The sequence below is a fragment of the Fukomys damarensis genome, unplaced genomic scaffold, assembly GCF_012274545.1.
Source record: "Fukomys damarensis isolate Sample0158 unplaced genomic scaffold, DMR_v1.0_HiC HiC_scaffold_16, whole genome shotgun sequence".
NCBI lineage: Eukaryota > Metazoa > Chordata > Mammalia > Rodentia > Bathyergidae > Fukomys > Fukomys damarensis.
Window position 1 is genome coordinate 45,217,751 of NW_022900928.1, and position 13,582 is coordinate 45,231,332.

Here is a 13,582-nt window from a genome sequence, read left to right on the forward strand (position 1 = left end):
AAAAAAAAAAAAAAAAAAAAAAAAATCTGCCTCATCTGGATGTTGCTCTCCCTGACACAAAATTTAAATAATCCAGTGTCTGGAGGCAATTAAAAAAAATCATATTCACCATCATTTAGGGGAATGATACTTAATCTCATTAAATGATGACATTTTTAATTTTATAGTTAAAGTCCCTGATGGTGGCCGGCATTGATGTCTGTAAAGACAAATTCAGCAAGCAAATGGTCGTGGTTGGATTTGTAGCCAGTCTTAATCCCAGAATCACCAGGTACTTTTGAAATTATCCTACTATATTCTTCAGTTTGATTGCTAGTTGTACTAAAGAACACATCAGCAAGGAATAATTTGTATTTTTCGCTCATATTCTAAACATTAGCATTTATGGTCCTAAATTATACTTGCATATAAAAGTGTGATTGACTCTATCAGTACTATGCAACTTCATTTTTAAAAATAGCTGTGGACAGTCATTGGGGCAAACGATTGCTTTTATTCCAGTCATATTCCCCCATGGAATATGTGTGGAAATTTTCGTGCATTTATTTATTTTCTAAGTATCTTCTGCACTGTACTGGACAGGGGGGTACTTTGTATATATTATGTCCAATATTTGAGCTTTGAAATGAGATTGCTTGGAGTTATATCCTGGTCTGCCACTAATTAAGGTCTAGTTATTTAACTTTGCTGTGTCCCCTGTAATTATCCATACAATAGGGATATCATTGTGCCTATTTCAATGGGCATTTATGGGAATTAGTAAGACAAGTCCTTAGAACATTGTCACCCATAGTAAATGCTCATCACATGCTTGGTGTTATTGGTATTATTGTTATAGTATACATATTTTTCATCTCCTTGGTTAAATTTATTCCTAAGGGTTTTATCTTTTTATGTTATTACAAATGATATTTTTTTTCTTAATTTGCTTTTAGGCTGTTCATAGTGTATAGAAACACAGTTTATTTCTTGATGTTAATTTTTATCCTGCAACTTTACTGATTTTTTTTTTTTTTATGTTTTTGAGACAGGGCCTAGCTGTGCAGTTCAGGCTGGCCCTGAACTCAAGGGAATCCTCCTGCCTCAGCCTCCTGAGTACTGGGATTACAGGCATATACCACCACCATGCTCAGCACTTTACTGAATTTTAAAAATTAGTTCTAACAAGTTTTTTTGGTGGATTCTTTGGAGGTTTTATATACAATATTGTTGTCTGCAAACAGAGACAATTTCCTTTGCCCCTTGGGGGTTTTTATTTGTTTACCTTGCCTAATCACTCTGGCTAGGACTTCAGTACTCCACTGAATGGAAGTGGCAATGTAGCGGCAGATTGTCAGCCAGAACATACAGACAGGTGGTCCCGGAGAATGGAAGATGCGCCCAGAAGTTTTGGAGGCAAAGTGTACAGTTTTATTCTTGATGCCAGTGGGTCAGTCTGGGACTTCTCCATGAAGAGACTGACCCTGCTTTGGGGTGGAGCAGAGCGGGTTATCCTCTCTGGAGGGGGGCGGGCTTGCAGGAGCTAAGCACTTTGCATTGGTTCCATAGAGCACAACTCATTTGGGCCCAGCAAATGAACTGGTTATCAGATATTACAGACAGGAAGCTCAGTGCACAGAGCCACATCCTGTTTCCACTTGGCAGGGAGATAGAAGTAATAAAACCGAGAATAAAGAAATTTCCTGAGAGGCTTGCGAGGAAGTGTCCAGAAGCTTGGACACTTTGAGGGAATGGGGGAAAACTTTCCCACCAGGAAGTTTGGCTTCAACTGCAGAGAAACACATTCTCAGTGAGGGGCATTCTTGTTTGTTCCTGATTTTAGAGGGAAGGTTTTCAGCTGTTTTCACTGTATTGTATTAGCTTTCCCTTTGCTGCCACATAATACCTGACCCCACAGTTTGAAAGAGGGAAGGTGCAGTTTATTTTATTTATTTATTTTTATTTATTTTAATTTTTTGGTACTGGTGATTGAACTCGGGACCTTGTTCTTGCAAGGCAGGCAGTGGAACCACTGAGCTAAATCCCCAGCTTGGAAGGTGCAGTTTAGCGCATGGTTTCAGGGGATTCTGTGCTTGGCTGGCAGGCTCTGGGGCAGAAGCTTCATGGCAGAAGGGTGTGGCTGAGTACAGCTGCTCATGGCAGCCAGGAAGCAGAGCAGGGAGACAGTGCCACACACGTATGGGAGAGGGACCATATTCAGTACCCAAGACCACGCCTCCACGGCCCCCAAAACACATACCCAAGAGCGTGCTTACTAATCTTAATCCAAGGGTCCATAGTCACAAGTATGATGGTAGCTGTGGGCTTTTTATATATGGTGTTTATTGTGTTGAGGTATTCTTCCTATGTCTAATTTGTTGAAACTCTTTCATGAAAGGATGTTGAATTTTTTCATATGCCCTTTATTAGTCTATTAAAATGATCACAGGATTTTTTATTCATTCTGTTCATGTGGAATGTGACATTTATTGATTTGCATATGTTAAATCATCTTTGCATCTCAGGCCTGTGGCTTGCAACCAAAAAATACAATGAATATTTAACTTTTAAAGAATGGACTGTATTTCTGGATGTGGTGGCATATGCTTATAGTCCTGGCACCCAGGAGGCTGAGGCAGGAGGATTGCCATGAGTTTGAGACCAACCTGAACTATATAGCAAGACCCTGTCTCAAACAAAAAAACCAAAAGCAACCCTCCAAAAATGATTATAATAAAGGACACATTGCCACTGATCCCCTTCAAGATACCTGCCTCCCACACTTGGAACACATCCCATCATTTCCCCTACTTTCTGAATTTTCCGGAAATTCTCTCCATACCTCTTCCTGGCTGTCTCAGTGTTCTGAATTGATTAAAAACATTTACAGCAGTCTTTGTCAGATTACAATAACGTGTGTCCTTGTCCACCTTATTCATCAAACCTGGCACCATACACCTTCTAATTCTTCTCTAGAGTCAAAATGACCGTGAAAGGTAAATGTTTTGAGTGGATTCAGGACATTGAGACAGCCGCACAAAGGCAAGAAAGAGGACTTGCAGAATTCTTCAGAAAGGCACAAGAATGATGGGATGTGTGTTCTAAGGGAGGGATCTTTTGAGGGAGATTATTGACAATGCATGGTTGACTGTAATTCATTCGTTTTTGTGTAAACATTCTCAGTAATGTTTGGTCCTACCTCAAACAATCTTTTTAGTGTGCTGATTTATTTGGTTTGATATTATTTTTGAGAACTTTTGTATCTGTTTCTTCAGGGACACGGAAATATTTTCCTAAACCATCCTTGTATGGCTTTCATATCAGGATAGTGTCGGCCTGATAAAAATATGTTTAGAAATACTACTTTTTCTTCAGACCCTTGCAAGAGTTGGCTACTGTATTGCTGTTTATCTCATTTAAGATCTGTTAATATTTGTTTTCTGTATTTGAGTATTCTAATATTGGATGCATATGTATTTCATTTGGTTCGTCCTTATGGTGAACTAACTTCTTTATCATTATATGACTGTCTATGTGTTTTGTGAGTTTTGTTAAAATTAGTACTCCTTTGTGTTGGGGAGATTCCGGAGCATAACGTTAGAAACTTTCTATTCTACCATCTCGCTGGCATCACTCAGGACTACCAGTTTCTTAGCAGCATTCCTAATTGTGTTGCTGTTGTTTCTTTTACTTAGAGAATTATGACGTCCACATACTAAATCATGTTGCTTACGTGCCAAATGCTTTTTATTACTGACTTTATCGACAGAATTTTTGAAATCTAGATAAGTTAATCATGTTAAGATAGTAAATCTAAAAAGATCACCTATAGAAATGGAAACTTCACACTTGAGAAATCCTTGAGTGTTTTAGAAGAAAAGGAAGACACAGAGGCCTTTATTAGTTTTTACTATGTGCCAAATGGTGTGCTGAGTATTTTACATTTACCATCTAATTCACTTTTTACAACAACCCTGTGAGATATAATTACTCTCTTACTAAAAATCACCTTGGTACATACGAGGAAACTGAGGTTTAGATTTATATGGCACAGTGAGATAGCTGGTGAATATACTCACCAAAATTTGAACCCTGGTGCCCAAACTATGTCTTCATTTCATTTAACAATAAATTTATCCCAGAGAGAGATACTTTTTAATATAATTTTGATCACATAGCATATATGAAATTATGAATGTTCATTTTTTATACACATATTTCTTAATATTGATGCATTCCTTTAATTGTATTGTCTGTTTATTAATTTAATATTAGTACATATTTGTAGTATAAATCTTGAAGTTGAATTTTACTTTTGGCTTTTGCTTATTTTAGGTGGTTTTCCCGCTGCATACTTCAGAGAACAACCACTGATATTGCAGATTGCTTAAAAGTCTTCATGACTGGTACTAAAAATAAAGCATTATGGGTGGGCTCTGAAAAGCTTGTCACTTTGCCCAGTTGGAGATCCCTAAAGCTGTGTGCTGACTCACACAGGCTATCGGTCAAACTGTGTATCATTTACATTTGTCTGTGTATGATAAATAGAAAGCCAAAGGGAGGAAAGGATGTGGTGGTTGGTGGCCCTGGCAAGGAGTTTGAAGGCCACAAGAAACTTCACCTAGAGGAACTAGGGTTAGAAGAGAGGGGTGTTAGTCTATACCTAGGAGACAAGCCTTTGGCCCTGAGATGGCGTCACTAGCAGAGGAAGTGTAGCCTGGTAGGAAAAGCTCGGGAAGATGAGAAATGGCACCCTCTTCCCAGTGGGATCTAGGATTTCCGCTTCTTACCAGCCGTGATCCAGGTCTGGCTTTGTTGTTGTTCCCCAGTTTTTCTCCTCTCTGGGTCTGCATTTTCCAGTCTGTGAACTTTGGGGGATTATACATTTTATTTTAAATTCATACCATTAGTGAGAATTAGAATTGAATTCAGTGAGTCAGTGTGAAGAGTTGGCCAAGTCATTTCTTTATGATTTCATATTTATTTTCATTAAGGAAGAAAAGGATATAAATTTATTTAGTTGGTATCTGTTGAGCAGATCTAAAGGCTTGAAGAGAATAAATTATCATTAATTTGGCTTAGGCATTTGTCTCCTGCTTGATTAAAATTTTTATTTGTTGCTTAAATATTAAAATTTAACTATAGAAATATGTTAAATTTAAGAATGCATTATGCTGTGCTCACTTGGGCAGCACATATACTAAGAATATATTATATTGTGGAAACCATTATGATTTCACAAGTAGCATAGATCAAGAAATGCCCCTAAGGTATCCATTTTTATAGTATTGCAAATGTAACCCAAGTTAGGTTTTACCCTATTTTACTGTGGTCTGAAATAGTAAAATTATTTAAATATTAAAATACAGTGGTAACTTGGTTTACAAACTTAATTTGGTTTACTGTTTTGGGGAAGATGCCTGTATTTGTATTTATGTGAGTAAGATGGCTGTGGTTTTGTCACCCTCTGAGGCGTTTACAGACAAAAGCAAAATTTTGCTGAACACATTTGATTGTGTACCGAATTGTTCGCAAACAGAAAGCTTTCAAGGACTGAGATATTGCTGTATATAGGAATGTTCCTCTTTTTCTTTTTTTTTTTTTTGGTACTAGGGATTGAACTCGGGCCCTTGCACTTGCGAGGCAGGTGGCAGAACCACTGAGCCAAATCCCCTGCCCAGAATGTTTCTTTTTGTTGTCATTGGACCAGTCATTTCTTTTTCTAACGTCAAATTCTGCAGGAGCACTCAAAGAGTGGTATAAGCACAACCACGATTTTCCAGCCCGGATCATTGTGTATCGAGATGGAGTGGGGGACGGGCAGCTCAAAGCAGTTATTGAATATGAAGTCCCACAGCTGCTCAGCAGTGTGGCAGAATCTGGCTCAAAGATCAGGTATGATGCTACTGTTCTTTCTCTGACGCATTCCATTGCACCTGTTCAACCCAAGATATGCAGATAAAATACATTTTTTGTTATGTAATTACATTTTGCTGTATTTCTGCATCATGCCAGCCTGGCTGACTGGATTTTCTCTAGGTTGAAAGGTAGTTGGATTGGCCTAACATAAAGAGTCTGATAGTTATTGAAGAATACATCCTAAGAATGTGTGTGTGTGTGTGTGTGTGTGTGTGTGTGTATTTTATGGACCCCAGTGGGTCACTTAGAGGAAGGCAGGTGTCCTTCAGTGCAACTGATACAGGCTCAAAATGAAGCCTGCAGGGCTGCTGCCAGTGAAGATGCTTCATACATATGGAAAAAGACAAGCTGTGGTGTCAGGTGTGAGGCCCAGATCAATACATGGGTGAGAGCTGCTGAATTACAGGCATTAATGTATAGTGAAGGTGCTGAAAGGTGCTGCATGGTGAGCAAGTAAAAGGCTGAACTGCAGGTAGAAATCAGACCGTCTTGAGCATGAAGCACCTTTCTTCTCTGTTGCCGTTCTAGATTCAGTGTGTAAACGTTTTTTTTCCTCAATAATTACCTGAAGTAGCAAACGCAAGAAAAATGGTAGAAATGGAAAAAGAGGGAGGATAGTGTCAATTTGGGGCCTTAAAGCTTCTGGAAAGCATCTTATTTCCAAGCAGTGCACAGAGCTGTCTGTATCACTGTACCATCTTCACAGCGTCACAGACATAAGCCTCAGAGGGACTCAGTCTTGATTTTCGCGTCTCTGTTCTAGAGGAACAAAAGTCCAATAGCTTGGTGGCCAAGTCACTTGCAATTGCAACCAAACTGTTAGAGCCAAAATATCTCTTTCCCCACTGATTTCAAGGGGAATGTCTATGAGGCGAATAACTAATAATGAACTAATGCTGAAAAAGTATGTAATCAAGAGAAGCAGGAGTGAATCCAGGGGCAGAGAGGTTGGTGCTAGGAAGTTACTCTTCTTGCTCTATAATATCAATTTGACAACGTTCAGTATTGAAAACATTCGTAACAAAATTTTACATAATTAAAATGGTTAAAGTAAAACTTCATAGTGAATATTTCATCCCAGAGGTTCTTCCAGTTTAGATTTGGTCTTGGCTTTAGCACAGGCCAGAACAGGTATTGTACAGCCATTCAGCAAGGCATGAATTTTGCAGGATTCAGAATAAATAACTTCCCTTTTTCAAAAGGAGAGGGGACCAAAAGATGAAGGGAGGGGAAGGTAAAGGGATGAAAATGTGTTACAATGTGTAATGTACATGTACCAACTCTCCACAGGGAATTAACCATGTAGTACAAACCTGTATTAATGAAAATAAGAATTGAGAAAAATTAATCCAAGAGACACAATCACATGAATTAGAATGGCTACATTTTTAAAAAATAATTTTATTGGTACATTTGAGGTATACAATACAATGATATTCATCACTGAAAATTTGAACCTTTACATAATCCATCCTGGTTCTTATTTTTCCCCCATTCCTCTGCCCTACTTTCAAGCCCTCCACCCCTGCCTATCTGCAAGAACTTTGTTTCCATTTTACTTTTTCTCACATTAATTCCATGCCCTACTTTCTGTTCCCCATCCCTCCCCCTTCCCCTTTGCACCTTTTCTTCTTATTTCACATTATCTCTTTTACCTTTAAGTCCTTATTTACACTTTCAGTTTCTCACAGTAGAGAAACTATTGGGTATTTACACATATGTGTCCTATTTATTTCACTTAAGAGTATGGCCTCAGCCGGGCGTGGTGGCGCACGCCTGTAATCCCAGCACTCGGGAGGCTGAGGCAGGAGGATCGCTGTCAGTTTGAGACCAGCCTGGGCTACATAGTGAGTTTCAGTTCAGTCTCAACTACATAGTGAGACCCTGTCTCAAAAAACAAAATAAAACAAAACAGAAAAACAAGAGTATGGCTTCAATCTGCATCCATTTAGCTACGAGTGTGTCTAGTTTTACATTCTTTACGTCTGAGTAGTACTCTATTTTATAAAAAACCCACAGTTTCTTTATCTAGTCTCTTGTGATGGGCAATTGAGCTCCTTCCAAGTTTTAGCTATCACGAATTGGTGTTGCTATGAACATGGGTGCACATGTATCACTGTGGTATGATTCTTTTAATTCTTTGGAGAAGATATCCAGCAGGGGAATAGCTGGGTCAAATGGAACCTCCAATCCTAGCTCTTTGAGGTATCTCCATGTTGATTTCCACAGTAGTTGCACCAGTCTGCACTCCCATCAGGAGTGGAGCAGGTTCCTCTTTCCCCACAGCCCCGCCAGCATTTGTTATTGGTTGATTTCATGATGGCAGCCATTCTTTCTGAGGTGAGGTAGAATCTCAGTGTTATTTTCATTTGCAACTCTCGAATGACCCATGATGTTGAACATTTTTCACATGTTTATTTCCTATTTCTGCTTCTTTGTCTGAGAAATGTCTGTTCATTTCAGATGCCCATATTTAGGTTGGGTCTTTAAATTTTGGAGGTGTGGTTTTTTTAAAGTTCTTTATATATTCTAGATAGTAGATCTTTGCCTGAGGAACAGCTGGTGAAAAAATTTTCCCACATTGTGGGTTGTCTCTTCAAACTATTGGTCATTTCTCTTATTGTGAAGTAGCTTTTTAATAAGAAGACATCCCACTTGTTGATTGTGTTCAATGGGAACTGAGGTTTTGTGCATAAAATCTTTTCCTATGCCAGTGCCTTCAAGAGTTCTACCTAACCTCTCTTCCAGCTGGTTTAGTGTTTCTGTTTTAATATTTAGATCTTTAATCCATTTCAATTTTAGTTTAGTGCATGTTGAGAGATATAGGTCTAGTTTTAATCTTTGGCAAGTTGAAACCCAGTTTTTCCAACACCGTTTATTAAAGAGGCTGTCTTTCCTCCAGTGAGAGTGTTTGGCTCCTTTGTCAAAAATGAGGTGGCTGAGTGTGTCTGAAGTTGTTTCTGCATCTTCTAATCTGTTCCACTGGTCCTCGGGTCTGTTTTTTGCTAGCATGTTTTTACCATGCTGTTTTTATCACAGCTTTGTAGTATAGTTTCAAGTTGGGGATTGTGATATCCCCTACCTTGTCTTTATTGCCTAGAATTGCTTTTGTTATTCTAGATCTCTTGTTCCAAATGAATTTTTGGATTGTTTTCTTAAGGTCTGTGACGTGTGCTTCTGGGATTTCAATTGGGATTGCATTGAATCTATATAGCAGTATTTGAAGGTATGGCCATTTTCACTATGTTGATTCTTCCTACCCAGGAGCAAGGGATGTCTTTCCATTTTCTGATAGTCTCTTCAGTCTCTTTTTTCAGAGTGATGTAGTTTTCAGAGTAGAGCTCTTTGATTTCTTTCATTCGGTTGATTCCGAGGTATTTCAGTTTTTTGGATGCTATTGTAAAAGGAATTATTTGCCCCATTTCTCTCTCAGTCTTTTTTTCATGTACAGGAAACCTATGGATTTTTGGGTATTGACCTTGTATATAGCTACTTTGCTGAATTTGGTTATTAAGTCTAGAAGACTTTTGGTGGAGCTCTTGGGGTCTTCTATATAGAGTATCATGTCATGTGCTAATAATGACAACTTGACTTCTTCATTTCCTATCTTTATTCCTTTTATTTCTTTCTCTTGTCTAATTGCTGTGGCTAATGTTTCCAGAACTATATCGAAGAGGAGTGGTGATAGTGGACATCCTTGTCTTGTTCGTGATTTCAGTGTGAAGGATTTCAGTTTTTGACCATTTAGTATGATATTGGCTGTTGGTTTTTCATAGATGGCTTTTATCAGATTGGAGTAGAGACCATTTATTCCAATGTTTTGGAGGGTTTTTATTATAAATGCATGTTGGATTTTGTTGAATGCTTTTTCTGCATCTATTGAGATGATCTTATGGTTTTTGTCTTTTGCTCTATTAATATAGTGTATTACATTTACTGATTTGTGTATGTTGAACCATCCCTGTATCCCTGGGATGAATCCCAGTTGGTCAGAGTATATGATCTTCTTTCTGCATCCTATTTGCCAGTATCTTATTAAGGATTTTTTTATCTATGTTCATTAGTGAGATTGGCCTGTAGTTCTCTTTTTTCGGTTGGGTCTTTCTCTGCTTTGGAGATCAAAGTGATGCTTGCTTCAGGAATGAATTTGGGAGCATTGCTTCCCTTTCAATTTCATTTAAGGGTTTAAACAGTAGTGGCTGAAGTTCCTCTCTAAATGTCTTATAGAATTCAGCAGGGAATCTGTCAGGATCCAGGCTATTTTTGGTAAGTTTTAAATTGTGTTTTCAATTTCATTGATTGATATTGGGTCATTTAGAATTTTTAGGTCATCTTCATTCAGCTTTGGTAATTTATATATATGTAGGAATCTGTCCATTTCTCCTGTATTTTCCACCTTTTTGGCATATAGTTTCTCAAAGTAGGTATTGCTGATCTCCGTTTCTGCTGGTGCCATTGTAATTTAACCCTTTCCATTCCTAATTGCATGGATTTGAGCCTTTTCTTTTGTTTTTTTGATGAGGTTGTCTAAGGGTTTGTGAATTTTGTTTATTCTTTCGAAGAACCAACTTTTGACTTCCTTGATTTTTTTGTATCATTGTTTTAGTCTCCATTGCATTGATTTCTACTCTGATATTTATAATTTCCTCCCTTGTATGAGCTTTGGATTTATCCTGCTCTTCTTTATCTACTTTATCTAGAAGCTTGAGGTTCCGCATGAGGTAGTGTAATTGAGCTCATTCTGTTTTCATAATATGCATATTCACTGCTATGTTTCCCTTATAAGACTAATTTCATTGTGTCCCATAGCTTCCGATATGTTGTATCGACATTGTCATTTAATTAATTAATTTATTTATTTTTGGTAGTGGGGATTGAGCTCGGATCCTTGCACTTGCGAGGCAGGCGGTGGCACCACACAGCTAAATCCCTGGCCCTTGTCATTGTCATTTAATTGTAAGAACTGTCTGATTTCTTCAATTTCCTCTGTGACCCATTGGTTACTCAGAAGCGTGTTGTTGAATTTCCATGTGTTTATGAAATTATTTCAGTTTCTTTTGCTGTTGATCTCCAATTTCATTTCACTATGGTCTGATACTATAGAGGAGATAACTTCGATTCCTTTGCATTTACTTAAATGTGTTCTATGAGTGAGTATGTGGTCTATTTTGAAGAATAATCCATGTGCAGCTGAAAAGATGTGTATTCTGATTTTGTGGGGTGGAACATTCTGTAAACATCTGTTAAGTTCATTTGTTTGAGAGTTTGATTGAGTTCTAGTATTTCATTTATTTTTGTCTTGTTGATCTGTGACAGTGGAGTAGTGAGTTGCTCCACTACTATTGTATTAGTGCTTATATAATTTTTCATGTCTGTTAGTATTTATTTTATATAATTGGGAGCATTAGTATTTGATGCACATATATTAATGATTTTCATCTCTTCCTCTTGGACTGTTCTCTTTACAAGGATGTAGTGTCCTTTGTCTCTCTTAATCAGTGTTGGTTTGAAATCCACTTGATCTGCAAATAGGATGGTTACTCCTGCTTTTTTGGGGGGGTTTCCTGTCACATGGACTATTGTTTTCTACCCTTTAAATTTCAGTCTATGAGTATCTTTTTCAATTAAGTACGTTTCTTGTATGCAGCATATTGAGTCTTGCTTCTTGACCCATTCTGTCAGTCTATTTCTTTTGATTGGTGAATCGAGACCATTAACATTGATGATTATAACTGATATTGACTGATATAACTAATATTGACTTATCCTTGTCAAGACTTTTTCTTTTTGTTGGATTCTCCCCTTTGCATTTAATTTCTTGTCATGCCTGATGGATTCATTCTGCTGGGCTTCCTGGGGTTGTGATCCTCATTGTCTTTTCCTAGGATATTGTTTAAAGTTTTTTGAAGTGCTGGTTTAGTATTTATGAAGTTCCTAAAGTGCCCTTTGTCATGAAAGTATCTTATTTCTCCATCAATTTTTAAAGATAGTTTTGCAGAGTACATCAGTCTGGGTTGGAAGTTGTTTTTCTTTAAAGCTTAAAATACTTCTCTCCACCCGCTTCTTGCCTTGTGAGTTTGTGTTGAGAAGTCTGCTGTGATTCTGATGGGCTTTCTTTTGTACGTGATTTGTTTCTGTTCTCTAACTGCTTGTAGAATTTTGTTCTTCTGTTGGGTTTCTGGAATCTTAACTATTATATGCATATGTTTAGATTTTTTTATCATGGCTAATTGGAGTCCTATATGCCTTACTTATCTGTATGTGAAATTCTTTCTCCCTATTTGGAAAATTTTTTTGCCATTAGTTTGGTGAACAATTTTATTTTAATATCATCTGCAGTCTCTCCTGTTTTCTCATTGACTCCAGTCAGTCTTATGTTATTCTTCTTTGCATCATCCAGCAGCTGCTGGATTGATTTCTCATGTTCCCTTACTATTTTTAAGAAATTTTTCTTTTCCTAGTAACTAATTGCAGTCCTATCTTCTATATCTGAAATTCTGTCCTTGCATTGGCCTGTTCTGCTGCATGTCCTGCAAATCTATTTGCATCTGTTTTATGGATTCTGTTTGTTTCCTATGCTGGGATTCCATCATGTTCCTCAGCTCCTCTATTTTTTTACGTCTGTCTGCTCTAGATTTAATCATATCTTACAGTATGGGCACAGTCTCTGCTGTTATCTGAGAAATTAGTTTTTATTTCATTTTTTCCAGGTCCTCTTTCATTGCCAGTTCAGGGAGTCCAGGTGGTAAAGTATCAGATTGCTCCATCTCATTGTCCTCTGTGGTTGCCTTAGGTGATCTGGAAGTCTGGTTTTGAGACTTATTTCCATGTCTTCTTATTTCAGCAGATGCAGCCTGCTGTGCCTTTGTTGAGGTGACTTTTTGCTCACCCAGTGGTCTTCAGTTCTCATCAAGCCACTGAGCAGCCTTTACTCTGCTGCTCACCAGTACACCAGTTTCTGGGCTTAGAATGGTGACTTTCTGGATCCCTGTGCTGACGTGTTGTCTGGACAGGATTCTGACTGAGGCCTGTGCACCCTTGGGATGGTATCTAGGTGTGCCTCTCGCTGGGAACCGCATGTAGCTGTTGCCTGGGAGGGCCTTTGGCTGGGGGCTGTGTACCCCAGTTCCTGTTGTCTGCATAGTCTCCTGGCTAGGGTCTCTATAAACTTATCAGTAGTTTTAGGGTGAGCCTCTGGCTGTTTCTTGTGCCTGTGTGTAGTTCTTTTCCATGTGGGCTCTTGGCTGTGGTGATGGTATGCTGCGCTTCTGGCTCAAGCTTGTGTGCCTTTGTAGCTCTTTAGTAGGTGGGCTTTTGGCTTGGGTAGCTGAGCCCGTGCCTTTGGGGTCGGGCCAGGGCCTTGGCTAGGGTCTGCTCGCAGCTGAGCCACTCTGGTCCACACAGCTGCTCCCTAGGATCTGTGTACACTTACACAGGCCTCTCAGAATGGCTCAAATTTTAAAAGATTGATTCACAATAAGGATCAATACAATTGAAACTCATAATCTGGAATGTATGATAAATCAGCACGTGCATTTTGAAAAGCCTTTGGGCAGTTTTGTAAATTAAAATTAAACATGTATATTAAAAAAAGAAGTGGGTTGGGAATTTAGCTCTGTGGCATTGTGCCTGCCTCACAGTGCAAGGTCCTGGTTCAATCCTCTGCACAAAAAAAAAAAAAAAA

At 38.4% G+C, this 13,582-nt stretch overlaps 1 protein-coding gene across 2 annotated transcripts in view; it reads left to right on the forward strand.

Annotated features, from left to right (window-relative positions):
- Piwil4 (piwi like RNA-mediated gene silencing 4) overlaps positions 1 to 13,582 on the forward strand; it is a 58,226-nt gene that overhangs the window by 42,217 nt on the left and 2,427 nt on the right. For both annotated transcript variants that reach the window (XM_010633657.2, XM_010633658.2), the window contains exons 15-17: positions 168 to 271; positions 4,315 to 4,385; positions 5,721 to 5,874. In XM_010633657.2, coding sequence (XP_010631959.1) covers positions 168 to 271; positions 4,315 to 4,385; positions 5,721 to 5,874 — 329 coding nt within the window. The remainder of the gene's footprint in view (positions 1 to 167; positions 272 to 4,314; positions 4,386 to 5,720; positions 5,875 to 13,582) is intronic.